Here is a 26,165-nt window from a genome sequence, read left to right as displayed (position 1 = left end):
ACTTTTTTTAAATTTATATCCCAAAAAAGAGCAAATGATTTTTCAATCGCCGAATTGCATTGAAAAGATCGTAATCTGTTCTATTGATGCTGAAAAAATTGTGAGTACCTTTTTTGTTTGAAGCTTTTTATTGATTTTTGAAAAGACGGTTTTTTTCACATAGAAAATCAGCTGTAACTCTTAAAATCGATGAGATACAAACTTGGCGTCTTCGACAATATTGTGAGTTTTTGTATGCTCTAAAAGTGGTCAGAACAAAGTATAGCGAAAAAATCAACGCATCCAACAGATCCAAATAATTAAGTAACAAAATGCAATGAAACACAATGTTTAGTTTTTTTCAATTTTCACAGTTTTATTGTCGTTTCTCGACATTTCCTTAGCCGAGAGGGGATACATTTTTAATATATATTTTCAGTATATTTATATATGGTAATAATAATAGAAATTTTTAATTTACAATACTCTTTTGAATCATGTTCATTTTCTTTTTTGTTTCCTTTGACGCACTATTGTTCTTGACCCTAGATTTCTTATTAATTTACTTAGTAATCGTTTTTTTTTCCTTCCATTCCCTTTGATCATGTTTATATGTGTATAAATTAATTTTCTTCAAATTAATATATTTTGGTTGTCTGTCTCCTTTCTCGCTTTTCTCTGGTTCACCACTTTTTCTGAATAGTTTGCTTACTAGTACTTCTGTTTTATAAAATAATTAAAACTCATTATTTCACAATGTACACAATTATTTCCATTCCTTCATAACCACACATGCCTTTCCAAATCATTTCTTGTATCCTTCTAATTTTGTATGATCTCCATCGAACCGTACTTTTGAAAATAGTACTGTAAGTAACAAAATTAATGAGTGTATTGATTCTTAAGTTACTTGAAGTATGCAGTAAGAAGATCATGGCTTTATGTGACAGTTGATTTGTAATGATCGTTGAAAAGTGAAGAATCTAACCAATTTGATTGCAACATGTTCAATCATATTGGAAGAAAAATGAGTAAATCTGATTGTTAAACGTGTTAATTCAATACATAGAGTTTGCAAAACAGAAATTACTTCAAAGCAATCAAGTTGTGTTGTATTGGCGATTGGTTCGTTCATCCCTATCAGTGCAAAATTCCAAACTACATAGGAAAATTTATTTATCGCTAGGATTTAAAACTAAAATAACTACTTTTAGTAGGCCATTTGTTATCCGTATTTTAGTACTGTTTTTAAGATTCACATAATCGCACCAAAAATAATAGGTTTTCATTCATCTTTTCGATTCTTTTCCAAGCGTGCACCTCTCGTCGTCAGGGGCTATATTCTAATGAAATCTTCGATTGAAATGTATATTAAAGCAATAAGCACGGTGAAATAAATAGTAAACAAGCTCCAATATGTGCGCCATACCTTTGAAGCAATTGCATAAAAGTCATCGGGAGGTGAGTTTAGCTTATAATTGGTAAATGGGGAATCGATTTTCAGAAGTGTTTTACTAGCATTTGCGAGAGTCAATGGACGGATCAGAGATGCGCACAATTAAAGTTCAAGAGTAGTCCAATTGGGTAACACTCATATGTAGCATGGGATCTTGATTATTTCTTTATTACATTGGTCATTATTACAACTGCAGAACTGCAGAAGTCAATTTACAATTTCTATGTGTCTTATTTGTTACCACCTGAAAAGCAGAAAGTGAAACTTCGTTGTTCTAATTCATATATGCGAAAAGTCCGACGCAAATAAGTCATGTTTCCAGTTCAGAAGATGGCCCTAATATCTATTTTCTTTATTTTGTTTGAGGGATTGTATCATGCAACCGATTGAACAGTGTAATTTGATTGGGAAATTATTGGATTTGCTATTAAACTAGTCACCTGTAAACCAATAAGCAAACTACTTCAACATTTTTTAAAATCTGATAAAATCAACTAATCCATACTTCAGTCAGATAAACCTCTAGAACGAATGGAACAAAACGCTTCATCTAGTCCTGCTAAGTGATTGTTCCAAACAAAAACCATGGGATAGTGCTTCGGTGATATGACCTTCGTTAACACGGCATAAGCTGCTGAACATGTGTTTGTTTGAGATGTCTTCTTTCTCTCATAAAATAAAGTCGTACTTAAAGGCTTCGTCAGCAGTTTGCTTCAAACTTCTCTGCAACGCAAACGGAATGTCGATCACTGTTTTCTTTGACGTCATTAATCCCATATTCCTTAGGTTTTGTTTGCTGCTAGATGAACTGTTTTGATTTTACTTTCATCTTCCATTGTCCACAATGTAGGGGGATTATAAAAATATGTACTTTGTATCATCTCCTTATTTCCTGCCTTTATGCCATTTTTGTTGCTAGTAATGAAATTTAGTGTCAATTCCCAAGAAGCGCGTTCTTTAATGATAATAAGTCAAATGAAACATTCGCATAACCTGTTTTTTGTGTTGCTCTTGTTTATTTTTATGTCAATTAATCATTAAAGTTTCTTATATTAAAGATATGGTTTTGGCTTGTTTTTTTTTCGTTAAAGATAAATATTTTATTTTTAAGGTTTTGTTTCGCTTCCATGAAATGCGTTCCGGCTCACTTTTGCTTGCTCAACATTACGAAGCTCTGTGAAGGTAAAGACGTCAATACCTCTGCAGAATTGTACCATGCCATGATCCCAACCACCGGCATGTGCTGGTTTAGTATTTATATGGAAATGGTTTTTTGTCTCTGATTGATGCATAAGATTTTATTTCTCATACATGGCATTATTACATTTCACAACAGATTGCCTCGACGATTCAGCTCTCATACAATTGCTGCTAACTAATTAACAACAAAATGGTGAATAAATGAATATTACTTGTTTGCTAAGTAACATGTAGAGATTCAACTGTTTACTACATTGCAAACTTATATGACGTTCGATGAAAAGCCACGTCAATCATAAAAAAAAAGTAAATACAAGTAATCAGTGATGTAAAGACATGCTGTTTCGGGGAAAAAAGAGTAACATTGGTAAGGAACAATAAGCAGCAGCATTGAATCTCTTCGAGACAAAATGTTTCCGAATTGCGGTTCTTCTGAGGCCATGACAACGGTTTCGCGTAATTTGGTAGGAGTCTAAGGCAAAACTTATGTTGATTTTATTTGTTTAATTTATACATCGCTTCAACTCCTGTCTTGATTTTTTTTTTGTATGGAACGAGTGCAAGGATGCAACCTTACGTATTCGTTGCTCACGTCCCGTTTTTCTGTGTAGTTTTCTTTGATTTTACTTTATATTTACAAGATGTTTCCGCGATCGGTTCTGCCTATTATGTTTAAGTAAATTTACAAATTTGCTTTTTTCAATGAGTTACGCTTAACTTTTTTCTCTATGAAAAAAAATGTTTTCCTGTTCCATACCAGCTGTACACTAAGTGGCGGTCGCTTTGTTTGTTTTATTTTTCCTATAGTCTTATGAGATTTTATGTGAAGTAGGAAAGAGAAATTACATGAAAATGCATGTTAATTTGGCGAAAATTATTTGAGAGGGAACGAATATGTTTTACGATACGATAGTTCTGGCTGAATCTACAATTCAAAAGTAAAACGAATAGGAATGATGTAGTTTGTCTAGGACCATATGCTGGGATTATCAAATGTCAAAAATTTAGTTTTGTTGAATTGATAATTGATAATTAAATGTTCCTTGTTTCATAAATGTAATGGAAGGCTTGATTATTTGTTCATTTTTTAAACAAAGTAGTTATTCACCTTGTTATGAATCGTCTGATGCTGCATTTTGATGATTTGTATCATTACTGTTTTTTTTTTTCTTTTAATATTAGTTTTAATAAATTCACAGATTTGAGTTTCATTTTTCCTTAGATGTACTTTTGCTTTTTTTTAATAAATACGCGAAAAATCTGAAAATTGCTCTCGCTCTCCGTGCTCGTGTGTGAATGTGGTTTTCACTTTTTTTTTATTTGGTTGCGTATCGCGTCATCTCACGGGCTGAATTTGTTAATTTGTTTTAGTCTAGTCTCCTATACTGGAACATGTTGCCGTTACGGTCGGTATTTGGCTTCCTAGAACTAACTGTCGTGGCTTGGATTGTACGAAAAATAAGGATGTGGATTTGGTAAACCAGATAGTAGGTACGCCGATGAAACTTATGTTGAGGTTTATCAAGGTTACTTTTACTGCAATAAAACGGTAAGAAGGGGTTAAATTTTTGATTAGCCTGACGAACAGCATCACTACAAATGCGAAACAGAAAGCTAGTGAATCACGGCAATTGTTCTAACGAAAATATTCACATGTTTTGTGACATCTCCGTAATCCAAGATGAACATTTTTTTAGTAACTGGGACCATAAGCAACTAACTCAATATTATTTTCAAACTTTTCGATGTAGCCTGAAAGTTTAACGACAGACAAAAGCCGAGATGATAGATTTAACACACGGTGGCACAGAAAAACCGAGTTTTTTAAATAATCAACCGTAGTATAGTTAGGCTACAAGGTTTCTGACTAGTATCACATAACAAGATAATAACAAAATTATATCAAACATAGTTAAAAATAACAAAAGTTGATATGATTTTGTTCTAAAGATTCTTCGATGAAAAACAAGAAATTTATAACAAAAGTTATAGTTATTTTGAAACAAGTTTAACCTTCCTTTTGCATCACGATGGGAACAGCTCGCTGGCGTAGTGTACGATTTGGGTCAGTAATGACCCAAATGCCAAAGGAAGATTAATATAGCTTCGAAAAAGTTTTAGGTCTAGGTATCAAAATTTGTTAAATTAAACGTTGGGCAAGTAATACACATCGTTTGTTAGTTCAAGACTGAGTAGCCGGTTTCAATTGATTGTTGGAGCCATATAGTCGAACCTCCAGCAGAAGTTAAATTTATGTTTTGGCTGATGGAAGTTTTGTTAGAATTTTTTTTTTATTTTAACTACTAACAGCACATGTTTTGTAACAACCGTTGTAACAAAAATCATTGTAACGAAGAAACACAATCTGTCATGATTTTGTTATTCGCATTTGGTCGGTTATCAATGCACGCTAATTTTTTTTTGTCTAGGTCATTGGCTCAATGTTTAATCTAAAACTCTACAGAGCCGAAAGTCACACGCTAAAATTATTAAAATTGTCGTGATTCACCATTGAACTACACTTCAGTCTAAAATAAAACTACTGCTAAACTCATCTATTCCTATCGTAAGCAATAATGGTTTGTATGGATAAATGAGATTTTAAAAGATCTAAGCTCAAAATCATTGCAAGATAAAACACTACTAGTGAATAAGCTTTGGTGCTTTAAGTGATAGAAACAAAAATAGTTAAGCCTAATTCATGCAGACATAATATAATGCATCTATCCGTAAGAGAAAATAAAAAAAAACTGTTAGCTCACCCCACTCAAAAAGCTTTATCGACATAAATTCCCCGAACAAACCTATAACCTAATGTAAATCCAAACGAAATCCATAGAAGGCTTTCCACAGTTGCTGGTAATCTCTGTGAGATTTACAGAGTAATTTTCAGAGGCATTCCAGTGAGCCTCAGGGAGTTTCAGAAGCTATCAGGGCCAGGGGCGTATCAGAAGGTTTCAAGAACGTTTAGAAGAATGTCATGGTGTCTCAGGGGGTCTCAGAGAATCTCAGGGGGTTTAAAGGGGACTCTGGGACAATTCTAGCGGATGAGTGGATTTCCAGGGGGTCGAGGGAAATCTCTGGAAATCACCAGAGAAAGTCGTTTTAGCAATTTTTGGAGAAATTATTCATATTATAAAGGCAGCGGATTTGAGTATAGATGATGCTAAAATCAAACCTGCCGAAAATTAATCCTTGGGAGAGCTTAAGGACTAAACCCCTAGAGGTGTTATCTAGAGTTGCCAATTGGAAACACTCCAGTTTGTCCAGTCCTGTTTTGCAGGAGTAATAAATCTGTGGGAATACAGGGGGATTCCAGAAAGAATAGAAGGAGGAACTCCAGGAGGAATCTCACAAGGAACAATATAAGATTCTCTTGAATAAAGTAATTCCACGAGGGACTCTAGGAGTAATTCTTAGAGGTGTGCACTGAAGTAATCTATGGAAGTATTGCAGCAGCAGTAACCACTGTCATCCACAAATACTCTCATATAACTCAAGATATATCTCTTATATTAGCAAATTTTGTAGAATAAGTATATAGGGCATGTGTGCTACTCGGGTAGAAGTACTATAGAAATAATCTCTGGAGGTGCTGCAGGAGTTACCCCTGAAGGTATTCTATAATCTGTCCATGGAGAAAATCTACGAATCCCTGTAATCTATGGGAGAGAAATATCTGAAAAAAAAACTACAGGTGAAATCACCGAAGGAACCTCAGAAGTAATCTTTGGAAACACTTAAGGGTGTCCCTGAAAAATAGTTCCAAAAGGAATCACTGAAGGAATTCTAGATATTATTCCAGGCAAAGTTTCTGTACGAAGACCCTTACGTCATTGAAGCACATAATGGACAGTCCAGGTGTTATCTCTGGAGAAACTCCAAGAAAAACCCCTGGAGGAATGACATGAGGAATCCCTTGAACACCTAGAGGAACACCAGAAGGAAGTTCATGAGCATCTTCAGAAGGCATTCTTGAAGCAGGCTTGTCCCGCACTGAACGCAAAAAATTCTGCTCTTTGAATTTACACCACCTTAATGATCATAAACTTGCAATGTTTATTGCTTAACCATTAGAAGGATATTTGAATATCCTAAATGTCATTTCGAACTGTCAAAAAACCGCACCGCAGAGCCGCACGGAGCGATCAAAGTGAAATACACTAGAGTGCGCGCACTCAAGTGTAATTCTCTTTGCGCACGCCAGCGCGGCACTACGGTGCGGTTTTTTGACAGTTCGAAGTGACATTTAGGATATTCAAATATCCTTCTATTGGTTAAGCAATAAACATTGCAAGTTTATGATCATTAAGGTGGTGTAAATTCAAAGAGCAGAAATTTTATGCGTTCAGTGCGGGACAAGCCTGGAAGGATTTCCTTAAGAAACTCAAAAAAAAAAATCAGGCAGAAAACAAGGAAGACTCCCTAAATGAGATCTACAATATATACCAGGAGGAACAGTCCTGCAAAATGTCAGTCTCAGTGCCTGTTTTTCAGCCGAAAATGAATGACTGCGGAGGTCGTTTTCAGTTCCTCGATGTGAGAACTGACAGAGTCCGAGAGCTCCATTCGTGAGCGACCCAATAAGATCAATTCCCAATCATCCACACACTACTCATGCTGAAAGGCCATTCGTCTCAAGCGGTGGCTTGTGAGAATGAGTGCCCTATACGCTACCACGGGTGAAAATACTCAACTACAGAAAATTGAATGGAAATTTAGCCCTGTTAGCTCTCGCTTTCAGCACGCTGCGTGCGAGTGTGAGTACCTATTTCATTTCGCTCCCGTGTTGTTGATCGGAAAGCAACATTGACAGGAAAACCAAAACGGAGAAAATGATAAAAAGCAAAATATCGCTATCATAAAGGTCTGTCGAAAATTTGCAGCACTGGGAACTACACAAGTAAACTTCGGAGAAACGGCAGAAATAATCTCAAGAGGAGCTCTAGTAATCACCCTTAAATGAGCCTCAGAATTAAAAGTTAAAAGAAAATCCCGGAGTTATCCTTGGAGGAAGTCCAGCAGATGTTTCTAGAAGTTATCGCTAGACTCCAGGAGTAATCCTTGTAGAAAATCTAGAAGTTATAACTGGATAAGTTTCAATCAATAATGCCTAGGAGAGCTCCAAAAATTATTCCTGGAGCGGAGGGATTACTGGACAATCTCTATGACTCATGAATCAGAAGGCATCCCTGGATAAGCTCCAAAAGTGATTCCATAAGTTACTCCTGGGCAAACTCTAGGAGGTTCTCTCTGGAGAAACTCCAGGAATGATTCCTATAAAAACGCCAGGATTCATTCCTGGAGGCACTCCAGGAGTTATCCCTGGAAATACTCCATAGGTTATTCCTTGAGGAACTCTATGAGTAATTCATGGAGATACTACAGGATCAATCGTTGGTATTAACTCGCAGAAGTAATCTCTTGAGGTACTCCAAGAGTAGTCCCGGTAGATACTCTAGACTAGAAGAATTCTCAAAAGGAACTGCCGGAAAGTACTTGATACGAGCTCCCGGAAGGAATTCAAGGTGAGTTCTCTGGAGGAATTCCGGGGCCAACCCTGAAATAACTAAGGGAAGCATCTCCGATGGATTTATTTTTCACAGTCGGAGAGACCGCAGATGTTTATATGTAAACCTACAGTAACCAGTTTCATGACAACTGGTTCTCAGATCAGCATACGCTGCAATTGTTTCTATTTTTGTCTAGACAAGAGGTGACGCCAGGACTCAAACAATCAGCCAAAAACACTTCACTGGTCTAAGACCTAATGCCTATGTATATTAAGCCATCCCACGCGAAAAACTTATTGGCCAAAAGATCAATCAAAATCGGTTGATGGATGCATTGACCACAAATCATTTCAACAAAAACTTTTATGCATACTTGAGCGGGGCGAACAACAGTATCTTCTCCTAATCATCCTGAGCTAGACTAGACTAAAGAGGTAAAGTTCCTAACAACAAATTGCAAAAATAGCGGAAACACAGAGTCATGCATGAAGTTTGAACGTACCTATGATTAACTAAAACACTTTTAGCGCTATATATTTTTTGTAAGATTTCATTGTACAGATTTTAGGAAACTTTCTATTATTCCATCGATCGGATTTGACAAAACACACTATTTTAAAAGTGCTTTCGACACTGCCTCTATGGAACAGAAGTAACAAGTAAGGAGTCTAAACAAATCAAACAAACGGAAAAGGAAGCCACAATTGGGAGATCAGTTTTTTCAACTGATTTGAAAAAGGATTTCTAAAGAAGAATTGGAACTAACAAAACCAGGTGATTGAAATGTGGTAAATAAGGATTGAACAAGACAAGATCGTACTTTGAGCATTTTTACTGCTGCATTTATAGATTGCACTGAGAAATATGCGAGTAAGCTGAAGAGAATTGTAGAAGGAATGCGAGCGAAGTTGCTTTCATACTCCATGGTGGAATCAGCGTTATTTATAATAAGAAATGTCACTTGCATGTTTCAAAACTATAATAAATGATGATAATACTATTTTTTTTTTATTTCAATACAAAGTACTCAATAAAGTCTGGCAAATCAGTTACATACCAAAAGTTACTGAAACGTCGGAAAAAGCAAAACCGGTATGTAAGTATGAATGAATAACGAACTTTCACGAACCTAGATAGAATCTTTGCTGATCCCTCTCGCAATCCGTTGAAAACCAGCAGAATAGTGGCATCCTTTCAGGAGTCTAGGGTGGTTTAAGCTTCATCTCGAGAAGATCGTGCTCGAACAGATACTATTAGCTAGAGTGTAAACTATTGCAAGGCTATATCGAAAAACTGGACAACAAAGAAGATATTCACAATTCGTAGAAACGCTAGGACAAAACTGTTGCATCAGCTTTCGTGTTTCAATCTAAGTCGGATTGTGGTCACTAAGATGACTGCCGCTAGACAAAACTTCAGTTCGTATCAAAAACCAACAACATCAAACCATCTCATAGTACGAACCAAGAACAAAAGTGATACAGTTCTGAACCAAACAAAAGTTGAAAACCAAAACAATGCCGAAGGAGAAAATTAAACATAGTGATGTCAATGAGTTTTACAGCTTAAGTGAATCGAGTGATGCAATTGAGGATCGCCTAGATAGACCCAAACTAGGTGGTCCACTGACCAGTGATGTGGTTCCGAACAGTTTGTAGTATCCGATGACTAAATGTGATAGGTTTAAGTTGTCCAGCATTATTTGAGCTACACCCATGAACACTTTTTTGCCCTCCATTCGTCCGTAATCACCCCATACCGTCACCTGAAAAAAAAATCCAAAACATATGAATGCTTCTATTCAATGCGAAACATCTAACGCAACTTACTTGTAGTATGCAGCCAGCAAACGGTTCTCTAAACACTAATTGTTGTTGATATAATGGATCTAACGTTTTCCTAGCAGTCGTTGTTTTAGCTTTTTCTATACACTTTTTACCGGAAACTAAATACACTTTAACATAAGGCGCTGGAAGTACTTTTGAGCCAGGACGAGCCTGAAAAACAATGGAAAACAGTGGACGAAATTACAAATTAAGATTCCAGTGCAAATTCCCACCGTACTAACCTGCAAACCTCTCGCTCTTATCACTTCAACTTCTAAGGAACCCTTCTGATAGTACATAGACAGTTGAATATCACCTAAGGCAGGAGCGCCCAGCACTTGGCGCCCAACAAGCTGTCCTGGTCCCAAACCCTCGATGAAGTCCGACAATGGTCCAGTATCGCCGGTCATCCGTAGCGATGGCGACCATCTACCATTTGGTGTGTCAATGTGTTGTGGTGGAATACAGAAGAGGATATAACGTTAGAAGGTATTTCATGTTTATGCAGAAAATCGAAACAAGATGATCACATAATAAACGTGAATCTCTAGCATGCAGGGATCATCTACGGGAAATGAGTTAACTAAATGTGTAAAGATAAGCGACGAATGATGACAGCGTGCACTCGGTAGCTTGGCCAACAACTCATGAATTGAACTTGTCTAATATGAAGACATGCGTTTTAAGAATTACTAATATGTTGAAAATAATAAGCCAAGAATCATCGTATACACATTATGCACACTCTCGTTGATCAAAACTGTAAGGAACTTTGCAAGCAGTAAATGCCTCAATTCACATTCGCCGTAACTTCAGGAAGCCTTGGGGAAATGATAGGTTCTTCAGGAAATTTACATGAACGAATGCAAACATGACTAGAGAAGACGCAGGAAACGTTGATTTAAATTCGTTCCAGTTTTTCCCATATCGCTAAAATAATATCAGTTAAAATGATTAAACAGATCCATAGGTGCGTAATGTACAAATCCAAAACATTATTTACAATGATCTATTTGAACCGTTGCGAGAAAATTACTCTACGTGACTACGTGATTGATAATATATGTGTTATTATTTGTAATGTAGGATGATCTCTAAAAAGCTAGCAATTGTTTGCTTGTATAGGGCACGGGATTCGAATGAAAAAGATTTAAGCAAAATGATTTTTCAAAAAATAATCAACTAACACCATAGTTGCGCAGATCAAAATAGAACCACTGTTCTAGTTATGATCATATTCTCAACATTGTTTTCTATTTTGATGAAAAACATGTATTCTTTGTGGGAATGGACCAATCGGAAGCACCCTGATACGTCAATATAGATGTATAAAGACAGACCCAAGCAAAAACATCTTTCACAACGCAATTAGCTATATAATCTACTACTGGCCAAAACTGATGCTGCTACCCTTTGGTTTCAAGTACCTGTATATCACCAAATGATTTTCTTAAAAATTTTAAAAGCCAGAGAATTGGGAATTATAAATTCTTGGGCGAAATATAAGTGGAAAAGAAAACGACATTTGCTGCGCCTCTCTGCAGAAACGCGTTTACTTGAATATAAATTTTCGAAAAACGAGCTTTTGGAATAAAGACATTCCCAACTTCATCGATATTTTCACGTTGCTATGTCACAGCATGCAATGTTTTATGAGCCATTTAACACTGCAGTGATCTTGAAACAATTTTTGTCACACTGTACTGGAAGGTATTTCAGACAGTGTAGTGCTTATACTAGAGAACTAGAAATTGTCAGCTAACAAATTTTTGCTGTAAGTTGCTGAAGTAGTCATTTAACAATGGTCCAAATTTGGGAAAGTTCGGGCTATTCTACATGAAGGTAGAAATATTCTAGAAAAAGCATTATTAATCCGATAGCTAACTTTGGACTGTCATACATATCTCCGGATTCAATGAACCTATTGCAATTAGGCTTTGAGCTTCGAAAAACTTTTTACGTAACTTAAGATTTTTAACACAAAAAAAAATGATTAGATTACACAGCGCAACATTTTTTGTCTCAAGAGCAAACTTATGTGTCTCCGAAGGATTTTGGGCCGCCGAATCCGAATCCGGGCTCAGATTTGCTCCAACACGTCACAATTTTGAGCTATACCTCAATTTATAGGACAAAATATGCGATTTTGGGCTTTTTTGACTGCAAGCCATTAAGCATGGAAGTATTTTTTTTTAAGCAATCAAAAGGTTAATTGGTCAATTAACATCTAAATTAACGACTCATGCAAAATATTTCGTTTTACCTAATCAAATTTGATAGATTTAAGCATTTTATGTAAGTATGAAAACTTGCATGCAACTTTTGGAGGGTGACTTGTATGGGAAACATCGTACCTAACATAAATCGCCTAAAACCATCAAATTCGATTTGGTAAAACAAAATATTTTGCATGAGTCGTTAATTTAGATGTTAATTGACCAATTAACCTTTTGATTGATTAAAAAAATATTTCCATGCTTAATAACTTGCAGTCAAAAAAGCCCAAAATCGCATATTTTGCCCTATAAATTGAGGTATAGTTCAAAATTGTGACGTGTTGGAGCAAATCTGAGCCCGGATTCGGATTCAGCGGCCAAAAATCGGTCAGAGACACGTAAGTTTGCTCTTGAGACAGACCAAAAGTTAATTTTTGTTACGCTGTGTTATTTTTCTAATAAAACACCAAATTAGCCAAAACTTCTACATCGTTTCAAAGTTCAAAATAGTTCAGTAGAATTCCCTCTAATTTATTTGAATATAAATATTTTTGAAAAAGAGTACCAACATATCCGTGGACAAATTAAAAGAAATGAATGTTAAAAATAGACTAAAAATTCATATAATAAACTAAATCGCTACAACTTTTTTTCTTATGAACAATTTTAAGTTATGTCAAACGTTTTTCAAAGCTCATTACACAAGTCATGAATGTTCAAGATTTCGTTGCATTCGGTCCATGGAATTTGGAGATATAACAGTCCAAAGTTGACTATCGGGTAATTGTACTTTTCTAGAATATTTTTAACTTCATGTAGAATAACTCGATCTATACTAAATTTGGACCATTGATAGAACAGGTTAGGTAATCAAGAGTTGAGCCAAATTGCGACCTTCTGAAGCAGTGGGAATATGATACGATTTTTTCTCTCTGGAAATAATATACTACGGTAAAGTCTCAGGTATATGAAAGCCACAGGAATAAACTTTTCGAAAACTGGTTAAAAGTTTACATTTGCGCCAGATTTCATTGAAAAATTGAATCATTTGTCAATAATGATTTTAATCTTAATTTGAACCATCGTGCTCATAATTTGAACCAATTTTAATCTAGATTTGAATATTTTATATTATATTATCTTTATTAAAGAGACTTTCAGCCCGTGGCTGGTTCATCTCTGTTAGATTTGAACTTTTGGCGGCAGCAGCTCAAGCAATTCCCACAACAGCCAATTTAATGCTAAACAACTAAAAATCTCATGGATCTGCTAATTCTCATAACATATTTGCATTAGGCAATGGAATTTCAACTCAGAAAGATCGGAATTCTTCAGGAATTTGGAAACTAATTTGGTATTTTCCATCCCCAAGAGTAAACAAAGGAGCCACTAGCGCACTGGAAGCTCACCCCCAGTTACTAGTTCAAATCTAGATTACAAATGGTTCAATTGAAGATAATATTTTCCAAGTACTAATAACGTAAATTTGGTATTTTTATGACAAATAATGCGGAATATTATTTGATTGGACGATTCTACGATAAATTGGCTTTCAATTACCGAATTCACTTATTGCGTGTGATACAATGCGTGAGCTGTACAAGTGCACCGAAAATGTGCATCCTCTTGGGAATGGATGAAATTGCTGTGATATTTCAATTACTTATTTTCGAAAAAAAAAGGTTCTATTCTATGCATTTGAAGTCAATGCTACCAGGTTCTATTACGGAAAGCCATTTGCCAACTTTTTCGGGACAATATTTGCCAGTGAGTAATTTTAATAATTTTCGAAATGGTTCAAATTAAGATTACAATTTGACTAGATCAAATTATGATTTATTACCCTACTAGTTGAGCAAATTACCATAAAATTTCAGAATTTTTGATGCACTTTTTGAAAAAAATACAGCTAGTTGACCGTTTTTTGAAAAGTGAAATTTTGCCTGTTCCGATCATTTTGTCTATCCCCAGTATATTCCGACTTGTAGATTTGATCACTATTAAACGATTGTTGCATGCCAAAAGGCTACGCTCAGATTTTATCCTTGGCGAGTGCAAATAAAAAATATGCAATGCGATCGGAAATACGCCTCGAATACACAATTTACCAGATACAAGTGAACTGTGGATTGATAAAACATAACAGTAATGAAGCAACAGTCCATAGACTATGCTTGTAGATCCTAAAGCCTTTTCTCGTGGAAGTTCTTGGATTACCTAAAATATCAAGGAAAAATATTTTTCTTAAGTACCATGCCCCATGGACCTGTATAGTGTTGCCCTTTATCAGTAATGTAACAAACAATTGCTCAATTACGCTTGTAGACCTTCAGGCCTTTACTCGTGAAAGTCCTTGAAAGACCTATAACACCTTTGGAAAGTAGTTCCTTACAGATCCAAGTGCCATGCATCTGCAGGATGTTACATCGCATCAGTAATGTGATAACAATCCATTGGTTGCGCTCTTAGATCTTAAGGACTTTACTCACGGACGTTCATGACTAACCTAGATCATCTTTAGAAATAAGTTTTTTGCAGAACAATACTCCATGGACGTATAGGATGTTACAGCATATCAGTAATGAAACAACATTCCATTGATTACGCTTGTAGGGTTTTAAGTCTACGCGGAAGGTCTTGGATAATAACCCATTGGTCACGCTTATAGATTTTAAAGCCTTTACTCGTGGAAATTCTTGGATGACCTAGAACACATTTTAAAATTACTTGTATACATAACTATGCACCATGGAACTGTATGATATAACACCGTATCACTAATGTAACAACAATTGATTGAATACGCTTATAGACCTTCAAGCCTTTACTCGCGCAAGTTCTTGAATAACCTAGAACTTCTTTGGAAAGTAATATTTTACAGATCCATGCACCATGGATCTGCAGGATGCTACACTGCATCCATTCTTCTTCTTCTTCTTCTTTATGGCTCATTTATTATGGGAACCCACAGGAACTTGGCCGGCCTCGCTTCAACTTAGTGTTCTTTGAGCATTTCCACAGTTAATAATTGAAGGGCTTTCTTTGCCTGCCATTGCATGAATTTGTACATTGTGAGGTAAGGACAATGATACACTATGCCCAGCCAGGGAGTCGAGAAAATTTTCCCGACTGGAACGAGAATCGAACTCGCCCTCTCCGGATTGGTGATCTGTAGCCATAACTGGAGTTCCCACCGCATCCATTGGCAACGCTTGTAAATCTTCAGGCCTTTATGCACGGAAGTTGTTGGATAACCTAGATCATCTTTAGAAATAAGTTCTTTACAGAACAATATTCCATGAGCCTGCAGGATGTTGCGCCGTGTCAGTAGTGTTACATCATTCCATTGATTATGCATGAAAACCTTAAGCCTACAGGATGACCTAGAACACGGGTTCCCAACCGGTGGCCCGCGGCCCCCTGGGGGCCGTGAAGCCAGTCCAGGGGGGCCGCGATGTTACAAAAAAATGTTAAATTTTATTCTATTTTGTGCAAATTATACGAGCAAAAGAAACGTTGGGATCCACTTCTAGAACAATAATAATATTCGCAGAATTCGGTTCGCGCTTCTAACAACACTACAGTAGTGTTGTTAGAAGCGCGAACCGAATTTTTTAAAAAGACAATTACACCGTCTTTGACCTTGCGGCCTCTACAGACTGAACATTACTAACATTTGACAACGGACAACACTTAGAACACCCAGCGGCCCAGTGGAGAATTTTTCGTTTGACGAAAAGTTTTCCCCGACTGGAGCGGAATCGAACCCACACTCCAAGGCTTACGAGACATCTTAAACGACTGACGCCGCTAACCGCTCGGCCACGAAGCCCACTAATAATTCTGCGAATATTATTAGTGTTCTAGAAGTGGATCCCAACGTTTTTTTAATTTTGTGTCAGACGGATTATGCTTTCACAAAGCTTTTCATAAACATCGAAATGTCGGATGAAGGAGAATATCTGATCATTTGATTGCAATTGCGACTGCCAAGTCGAAATTCGTCCCAGGTTTCCAGATTCCTCAGTCGATAGCTACCTCCAAAGTTACTCACTTGTTATTTTCTTCTGCTCGGGTACTGGCAAGTGTAATGAAAACACAAAGTGAATTCATCAGCATAGCGTTAGAATAGGTATTTATCATTGAAGCATGAACAAAATGTTTCATAAACATTCAACTAACTTTGATTTTTAAAGAAAAACTCTGGTGGGACTGCAATGCCGATAAATTTAGCAATTTTTGGGGTTTTCTCGGCATAAGCTGTCCCATGTCATGTGAGATGTTCAGCATAAACTGTCCCATGTTGTAATTTTCATCATAAAATGTCCTATGTTGAGTTTTGCAGCATAATCTGTCCCATGTTAAATTTTACAAATTATATCAGGATATCCGGAGAATTTTCAGGCTTCCCTCAGAGATGCTCGGACAACTTTTTATGCGTATAAATTGAACATGGGATAGCTTTTGAGTAAAAATAAAAGAACATGGGACAGCTTATGCTGCAAAACTGAACTGCCCATATTCGCATAGGTGACGTAAACGCCACATAGGTCAAAATTCACTTTTTTAGCTTAACATATCCTACACCATGTATAGCATTTGCTCCAATTATTAAAAAAATGTGTTTGTTCTAAAACATGTGATTATATTGAAAAGAACGTTTTGACGTAACCACCATGTGGTCGCAATACTGACGTCTGTGTACAAGAAAACGAAAATCTCCCCATAAAACGTGATTGAAAATAATTTATTGAGATAACTAATTAAGATAATTTATTGACATAAACATAATCTATATTGGAGATATCCAATTATTTTATTTCAGATGCCTGAAAACCATTTTCAATATCAACAACTTTCATAGTGAATATTATCAATTATGTTTAATACTTACTATGGATGCAATGTAGATACTGAAACATTTATGATGCTTTGACAACAACATGTGAATAATTTAACAAATTGATACTTGATAGCCTACAATTCGTAATTGTGAGTCTACGCCGATTGAAGTAATCGTTTCCACTGGTTATAGTCCTGGATCAATCGCTTCCAGTCGCCCTGAGATTTTGGAGCCCCTTAGGGCCGCAAAATGCAGTTGATGAAGACCTAAAAGGCCCACGTGCGCGCCCTACCACGAAGCCAACGGCTCCTTCCTGGTTCTCTGCTAATATGATATAAGTTTGTCATTTCTCTGGCATAGGAGCTACGTACCCAGCCCACCGCAGCCTGCCGTGCTTTATCCGCTTCATTATACATCAGTTAACCGATTTTGTCAGCCTGTTTTGGGGACACATTTTTTTGTCCTCCTTAAATATCTAAATAGATTTTCAAGCAGTAGTTTAGTGATGAACATGATTGAATTAGTTCAACTTTGACCGTAAGTTAATGAGAGCAAAAAGTTTGTGGGGCTGACAAAATTGGGTTCATACTGTATCTATTTATTTACATACTTGGTACAATTCGTAGTTCATGCAACGCCGCCATATGCCGTGATCCTGGTTAGCGGCGAGTTTTGTTCGCAGTTAACGTGCTTACTTTAAATTACTCTAAAATGAGTGTTTGTCAAATCTCCTAAGTATAGAATCCAAACACCTCATGTATGAACAGTTATATTTTTTGTATGGATGGTTGTGGTAGATATCTATCGCTTCCTCTGAATTACGACGTAAACTCCTCAAACCCCCTTTCAGTTACTTACTAAGTGCTTGAAGCAAACTCATTGAAACCCGAAACGTGAGTTTTTGTGGCACCTGATTGATTAATGAAATAGTAAACACATGGTTAGCCACGAGTAAAATCATTCCACAGCAAAACTATTATATGTTTTACGTTTTGTTTCAAAACCATCATTGAAACAATACTACTGAACTGTTGTGGCTTTTCAGTCTAACAAAAGTGAAACGATAAGGAGTTTGGCATGGCCGTTTTAATCCTGTTAGACTGAAAAAGCCACAACAGTTCAACATTTCTTCCCAGTCGTAAACATCCTCCAAAACTTAGATGAATTTAATCCATATCTATCTGATTAGGCGTTGGGTGTATGAGCTTTTGATGTTTACTAATTTAATTGTAAAAACTTAGTGTAGAAGGTTATTAAAATGAAACTAGTTTCGTTATTAAAATGAAATTAGTTTCGTAACATTTCGTAATTTGTCGAAAATGCGAAAAAATAAATGAGGCCCGCGGGTGACACTTGATGTTTTGGTTTTAGTTTATCAAGTAAATCTCAAAAAATTGTAAATATTACTAAGGTATCATATATATAAAATCCCAGCGTTGTCTGTCTGTCTGTCCGTAACGCTTTGAAATGTTTCGTTGAAATGTTTCACCATAGTTGTATCAAATTTCTAAAAGGTACGAGAACATTCTGGATGTTTTTTTACTTTCCAGAAATAATAAGAAGAACCTTCTGGAATGTTCTGGAACATCAATATTCTAAAAATTTGAAGAACTTTCTGGAAGTTCCAGAAAATAAATAACATTCTGGAATGCTCTAAAATATGGAACTTCTTAAATTTTCGAGAATCCCCTTGAAGTTTCTGGACGCTTCAGAAAGAGGAAGAAGAAGAACCTTCGGCAGCATTAAGGAACATCTTTTTTTTTGGCGTAACGTCCCAACTGGTTTAACCCTGCTTCTCAGCTTAGTGTCTATGAGCTCAGTTATTAACTGAGAAGTTCGGCTTCTAATAACCACTTCTAAGTTGTTAAACGTTTTAGAAAAGAACCTTCTAGAATGTTCTAGAGAGCATGAAACTTTATTATATTGGGAAAAGGTTATGGACGTTAGGGAACGAGCAAGGAACCAAAAAAGAACCTTCTAGAATGTTCTGGAACATAAAAATCCATAAAATTTCCAGAAACCACCTGAAAGATACTGAACGTTACAAAAGTAAAACAATCATCTGAGATATTCTGGATATCACACTTCCTCAAATATCGAAAACTCTCTGTGCGTTACTGAACGTTTCAATCAAAGAAAGGAGAAGAACCTTCTGGAATGTTCTGTACACTTTTCATTCTTAATTTCAAGAACTTTCTGGAAGTTAATGGAAGTCCAAGAAAGAAGTAAAGGGCCTTCTAAAATGTTCTGGAACACCAAAATTCATTAAATTTTGAGTCCTTCCTAGAGATTACTGAATGTTTCAGAAAGAAGAATAATAATCTGCGAAAATGTTCTAGATAATCAAAATTCTTAGAACTTTCGAGAAGTTACTGGACAAAAACAAGACAAAGACCTTCTGCAAACTTTTTTTAAATTTACTAAAAGTGTCTGAGAGTTTGTGAACGTTCCAGAAAGAATGAAAATTCCCTTTAAGAAGGTTCTGGAACAACCAAATTCATAAAATGTTTGAGAAATTTCTGGAAGCTACTGAACATTCCAAATGAAAACAGAAAAAAATCTCTAGAATATTCTGGAACATTAAACTTCCCAGGTACTTTCCAGAAGTTACTGAATGTTTCAGAAAGAACAAGAAAACTAACCTTCTGGAATTTTCTGGAACAAATTATTTAATGCCGATTATGTTCGGGGAGTTTGTCAACGTTCAAGAAAAAAAATGTCAAATGGACCTTCTGAAAAGTTCTGGAAAATCAGAATTCATTAAATTTTGAGAACTTTCTGGAGGTTACTAAACGTTCAAGAAAGAAGCATTCTGAAGAGAGATTCTGGAATGTTCTCGAAAACAGTTTCATTGAAGAAGTGTAACTGAAATTTTAAAAACATTTTTTTTCTAGCTAGCGTGGCTAGCCACGTCGGGTCAGCTAGTTTCTTAATAGTTACGTACAACACCATATTTTGGATAAGGCATAAAATAACCTTTTCAACATTGACTGCCTTAATTGTATGGTGCATTGGAAGAAGCCGTTAGGATCCATCGTAGAGCCTGGGGATTAATGTTAATTCCGGTATTTTTGCACACATTAAACGAAATAAGAAAACTGGTCGGCGTAAAGTCAAATTGGACTAGGCGATTTTTTGGTCAGGTAAAGATATGCCAAGGAATCACTAAACTAAAAACAATTGGTCCGGTCTGATTTAAAGCCGAACAACTGTGAATCTTACTACGATGCTTTATGGTACGCTCGACCGCACTATCAGATAGTTCACATTTTCAGAATGTGACGTGTTAGCTTTTTTCTGAAACCACGGTTAGTACATCTTCTTTCGAGTCGGGACTGCTGCTTATCAACGAATGTATTTAACGCACGAATACGGACATTCAGCCGGAGATCCGGGTTCGATTCCCGTTCCGGTCGGGATTTTTTTTGACTCCCTGGGCATGGTGTATCATTGCACTTGCCTCACAATATACAAATGCATGCAATGGCAGGCAAAGGAAGCCCTTCAATTAATAACTGTGGAAGTGCTCAAAGAGCACTAAGTTGAAGCGAGGCAGGCCAAGTCTCAGTGGGGACTTAGAGCCATATAGAAGAAGAAGAAGAAGACGGACATTCCGAAAAAAAATCTAACACGTGTTCAGAAAACGGGTACCGCAGTAGCTAACATAACGGTCATAGCAATCTGGTTGTTACGTCAACTTATCCGTGTAATCATTCATCAAAACGACTGAATGGTCGCATAAACTGACGTACACGTTTTAAATATGGAAAAAATACCTGAAACATCTTAAAATCATTGCGGCTCACTTTTTGTAGCTGTAATCCACGAAACTGACAAGATTATCTCATTCAAATAGTCGATGCATATGTAAATCCGGAAAAAATCTATAAAATCGTGTTTTCCCATCAGAGCAGACGTTGGTGGTTACATCGACTATGCGAATATGGGCAGTGAACATGGGACATTTGTATTTTCAAACTCATTCTCCTGAAATGATGAAGATTCATTCGTCGCACGGTTAGTTTTGCTTGAAGACAAAAAGTGTCCCCAACGAGGCCCAGTGCTAGATGTGCCAGATGTTCCAGAGTGGCCACAGCGTAATTTTAATCGGTCGCACCATTTCCCAGCAATTATCACACTCTTCATGTGAACATTGGTTGATTGCAAACTAACTGTAAGCAAACTAATTTCAGCGGACACGTAGAATCAGTTTTATATTTATCCTCTACCTTTGAACTTTGTGAAATCACCATGCCTCACAATCAGCGGTTTAGTGTACGAATCCATGCCAGTATGTATTTAACTTTTAAATATTATTTCAGTGTTTTGGCATGGCCAGCTTTTTCTTTTTCTCACTCACTCTCCTAAATAAACACGAGAAAGAGAAGGATGAAAGGTGGCCATTCGACGCCTCTTCATCCCACTCTTTCTCGTATTTGTTTAGGAGAATAAGCTAGGAAAAAGAAAAAGCTGACTACGCTAAAGTTTAGTCTGTCGATCCGGTTCCCGCGATTGCTTGACCGACATCTTAGCAGAGATTGTTGATTCGCTACATGGAAAGAATGTAGTTTTTACACAACTTCTGCGATGCGACTGATATGCAGCTAAATAATGTAATTTCACTTTTTTGTGTGTGCATATTTTCATATTTTTTTTCTGCAAAACAAATCTCCCTGTTAGCGTGGCTCAAAATACCACATGTCAAAAAGTTCGATAGGTTCCCATCTCATTTCGCTCTATATGATGCCACGATGCTCTGGTCAAATTTTCAGTTAAACCCGTTAACATTTGGGCGGTGCTATACTAGTTTGATGTTTGTATGGAATTTTATATGGGAAAACATCGTTTTTAGCATTTTTCTCATGAGGGGCACTATTTTTACTTTAAACACATAACCTAGAACTATAGTCTTTTTTTTTATTCTTAATCACTTAACCTAATTTACAGCTCTTTTTGTCCAATAGGGTACTACGTGAGCGATTCCAATTGGACGCTGCACTTCCACTTTGTACAGCGCCTAAATGTATTCTATTCTATTCTACTTTATTGAACTGATTGCTTTTGTGCTTCTTTCACTCTTCTACCCTGTCCATGGTAGAATGATGAGCACGATGATGTGTGGCTGCTGTTCCTTTTCCAGTCCGATTGGGGGTCCATTATGAGTTGCGGTTCGCCGATATCCATATTCCGGGTCCGTTAGAGCTACATGCTCCGAAAAGGGTCAGGTGCCAGCTGCTCTCGGGGGGAAGAGCAACTGACGAAAAATTGCAAGTGCCGGGGCTGGGTTCGAACCCATGACCATCCGCTTATGAAGCGAACGTGTGGACCACTGCGCCACGGGCCCCGACTACTATAGTCTTATATGTGCCGAACAACTTTGTCGAAGACCGCAATATTATCCGAAGCTTGTAAGAAAAGTTATTACATGCAGACCACCTAGTGGTGCTTAACATTTAATAAGTAAAGGAACAACAATAGCAAGAAAATCTCATTGAATGGGATCGTACTGTCAAGGCTATAGCTTTTTTCGAAAGTGTCTGATCACGTTGCGGTTTTCGACAAAGTTTTTCGGCATATCCCAGGCTATATTTCTATAGGATCTATTACGTGGTTTAAGGAAAACTAGAACCTCTCAAAAGCAAAACGCAAAAAACGATGTTTTCGCATATAAGCTTCCATAAAAACTTCACACGAGTTTAGCACCGCCCAAATGTTTAGTATTTAGTTGAAAATTTGACCAGGGCATCGTGGCGTCATATAGAACGAAATGAAAAGAGGGCGCATCGATCTTTTTGACATGTTGCTCATACAAGCTTGAGCCTACTCCCTGTACAACGTAAAAACCTCCATGTGTATCGTTATGCATTGAATGTGTAATAAGCAAAAAGCATGATTCTTACATCTACTAGCCAGATTTAAGCAGAAAAAAAGCAATGATTTGTCTACAATGGTAATTAACAATAACTAAAGCAAAAAAGTGTGCATATTAATGGTACTTCATTCTAGAATGGAATCAAATATAGATATGATGCAGCAGTTTCCATCTCAGAGAGGACTATTACGAACAGTACATGAAACGTTCCATTAAGAAACAGCTAGTATTCGCGCCGTTTAGAATGTACTTGACTATCGTTGCGACAAATACAGAAGATGAGGCGAGTCAGATACTATTCATTAGAGGACATTCTTCAGAATCAGATTCCCAAGGCACAAAGATTTTTTTACAATCGACAGATATGGTTTACACTATGGGGTATGACATTTCATTTTTAGCAGATGAGCGAATGCCTTGGGTAGAGAAAAGTACATCCATCTATTCGGTCTCTTCAATCTATATCGATAGGTTTCAATTACAGGGAGAGATAGACAGTTTAAGATTTATTCCGAAAATGTCGATTTATTTCTCAAAATTGCATAACTAGTTAGCATCATTTCATGCAACAAGCAATAACAGAGTACATAAAAAACAGAAAAGATAAACACATTTTTATTTTAAAAAGAGTGCAGAACACATAGTATTAACATAATGTTCAACTACATTGCTAAATAAAGTATAAGATATAAAAAATAGGTGCTTTAAAAAAATAGATTTTCTGAGCATTATTTTTTCTTGGACAAATCATATTATATTCTTGGACTAATTATACTATATTCCCGATACGAATCAGCCAACGGCTGAAAGTCTCATAAAGTGAAGTGAAATAGTATAATAATGATACATAAATCTTTAAACAAACAAAGAAAAAACATATGACACTACAGATTTCCCATGAGATCCAACGAAAATATTTCATGTTGGCCAATTGGCTTAATTGTATCTTATATTGCTCTAATTCAAATATCTCACATGAACCAAAAGGGACATGTTCTTCACTTTTCATCATTGTTTAATAAAAAGTCACACGAATCAGTACTTTGCCGTTCAACGCAAATTGTCCCTTGTAACGATTGGTGGGAGTTCGGCTTTGTAGTCTAAAGTTCTCTAGAACACCGTTTAGGACTCGAGAGAACTTTAGACGGCAAAGCCGAACTCCCACCAATCGTAGCAACCAAACAGTCGAACTCTCGAACATCCAAAAACATTGTTCCTTGTTGTATGGAAATTCCTATGTACGAGAAACATTTTTGCGTAAAACGGCAGTATTTTTTCATTGTTTCACTTGGAGTTCTAGGCAGCAGGCGTAACCTCTAAACGCAAAAAAGGAGTTCGTGATACTTTTTACTAAAAAAGAAAGTATGTAGAGTCCGAGCATATTACTTACACCCTAATATTAGAATGTTCTTGAATAAGAAATCTGAAAACAATCTTGCAAAACAAAGCATAGGATAGCAAATTGCAATAAGAAGTTCAGTACACATTGAGTTAACCACAAAACACTTAGAATTCATGAAGAAAAGGATATTGCAACTCATTAGTCGTAGATAGTAAATAGTAGAGCAAAAGGAGTTAACAAAAAGGCAACACATAGTTTACACCCGCAGCGGAAGGGGAAACTTACGAGGAGCCCTCGGAGCTAGAGATTGAGTGTAAACTTCCGGCACGATTGGCCCCCGACTGTGATGGAATCGGTGTCACTTCGACTGACCGTTGGATCGATCCCGCTGAGGATCGTTTGCGTTGCGATGTAGACGACGAGGATGATGGCGATATCCCTTGGTCTGTGAGTGATTAGGCGTGTATTTACAATGTTTCACAAAAAATAAACTAAATAACATTCAAAATTAAAACATTTCGGTATCGAAAATAATGCGCAACTCTTGGGTTGAACTTTTGCAAGGGAATGCCCCAATTGGCGAAGGAAATGCTAGCACGGCGTATGGGCAATCCAAAGTTAATTGTCCAGCAGTTCAGCTCACATATGTCAAATCTAATAACAAGTAACTAGTGTGTAATATTTAAAACGAAATCATAATACAGAACAAGAAGTTGAAATAGAAGGACTGAAAGTGGAAAATTGTAAGAGCATTGTTCAATTTTGGGAAATCTTATGTTACTTTTCTAATCTTCAAGTAATTGATGAACATAAGGGGCAGATATCAATTTCCATGCAGATACATTTTCATATTGTGGCGAACACATAAACATGAAAACATCACGTTTAAGATATACTTTCAGAATTTTCTTTTTTTTTCATTTTTTTATTGTATTTGAACTTAATATTTAGCAAAGACAGTTTTGATTATAAGCAATAACAGATTTCTTACTGAATTGACAAAAAATATTCGGTTTTGTAATGAATTTTATGTTTTCCAAATAATTTTCTCACATTCATTCATGTAATCTTTGCCTCTTATTACTACTACCAAGTCTCTGAATGTTTTTGTTATCAATTACATGTTTTGGTATGAATGTAGTGGTTTCTTTTGATCTGCTCAAGCCTTCCCAGTTTTCTATATCAATAATAGTTTAGGGGAAGAAGATAGTAAATTTGTTCAATCTTGTAGACAATAAATAACATAAATCATTTATTGCAGCTAAACATATAAAAATAAACACCGTTTTTTAGAACATTTTTTTTTCTTTTTGTAATGACAACAAGTACTGTTTTATTTTACTGATAGTACAGGTTGAAAAATTTGATATCTGCCTACCAATTTTTAAACATGCCAAAATCTATGAAAAATTGTAGTAAAAGTGCTAAATAAAAAGTAGATTTAGAAAGAATGTTATACAGTAAAACATAAGATAGAGAAGAAAGCTGTTTATAAGTAGTGTTAAAAAGTGTATGTGTGTATGGAACTAACCGAAAACAAGAATCAATTCTACCTCATGACATTCCATTCCAATTACGTAAACCACTCGCATCTATGAAGCACCCTATCAACGAAATGTTACTACGGTCCTTACATTTTAAGTTATTTTTGAGTTTAATTAGCATTTATTCTATGTCTCCCCGTAAGAACATTGATTGACCTTATACCTGTCGCGTGTACTTATTATTTGTCTCTGAGACTGGCGGAAAGCAATATACATTGATCGGAACACGCTGTGTGATCGTCGTTGAAATGGGAAACTCCTCTGGGAAATAAGGTCATACAAATTTGATGAATCTCTACTGAACCAACTACAGCAACAGTACAGAATGACGGCTTGAACACAAAAATAAAAATCTATTACTAGTGTACACGGTT

At 36.3% G+C, this 26,165-nt stretch overlaps 1 protein-coding gene across 11 annotated transcripts in view; it reads right to left on the bottom strand.

Moving 5' to 3' along the window:
• Window positions 1-329: 329 nt before the first annotated feature.
• The window catches only part of LOC115261297 (regulating synaptic membrane exocytosis protein 2), a 117,320-nt gene continuing 91,484 nt past the window's right edge, over window positions 330-26,165 (bottom strand). For 7 of the 11 annotated variants that reach the window (XR_003894863.2, XR_003894870.2, XR_003894866.2 and 4 more), the window contains 5 exons: window positions 24,533-24,692; window positions 10,217-10,403; window positions 9,978-10,145; window positions 9,278-9,913; window positions 330-4,171 (listed from right to left, as the gene is read on the bottom strand). Coding sequence is in view for 1 of the 11 variants with exons in the window: in XM_029862693.2 (XP_029718553.1) it covers window positions 4,169-4,171; window positions 9,779-9,913; window positions 9,978-10,145; window positions 10,217-10,403; window positions 24,533-24,692 (653 nt within the window). In the remaining 10 variants the exon portion in view is untranslated. Of the gene's footprint in view, window positions 4,172-8,650; window positions 9,914-9,977; window positions 10,146-10,216; window positions 10,404-24,532; window positions 24,693-26,165 lie in introns of all 11 variants that reach the window. The other 4 variants (XR_009995714.1, XR_009995715.1, XR_003894864.2 and 1 more) reach the window with 3 other exon arrangements.

Source organism: Aedes albopictus, chromosome 3, assembly GCF_035046485.1.
Source record: "Aedes albopictus strain Foshan chromosome 3, AalbF5, whole genome shotgun sequence".
Taxonomy (NCBI): Eukaryota; Metazoa; Arthropoda; class Insecta; order Diptera; family Culicidae; genus Aedes; species Aedes albopictus.
The sequence above is the reverse complement of the archived record's forward strand: the minus strand, read 5'-3'. Positions and strand labels throughout refer to the sequence as shown.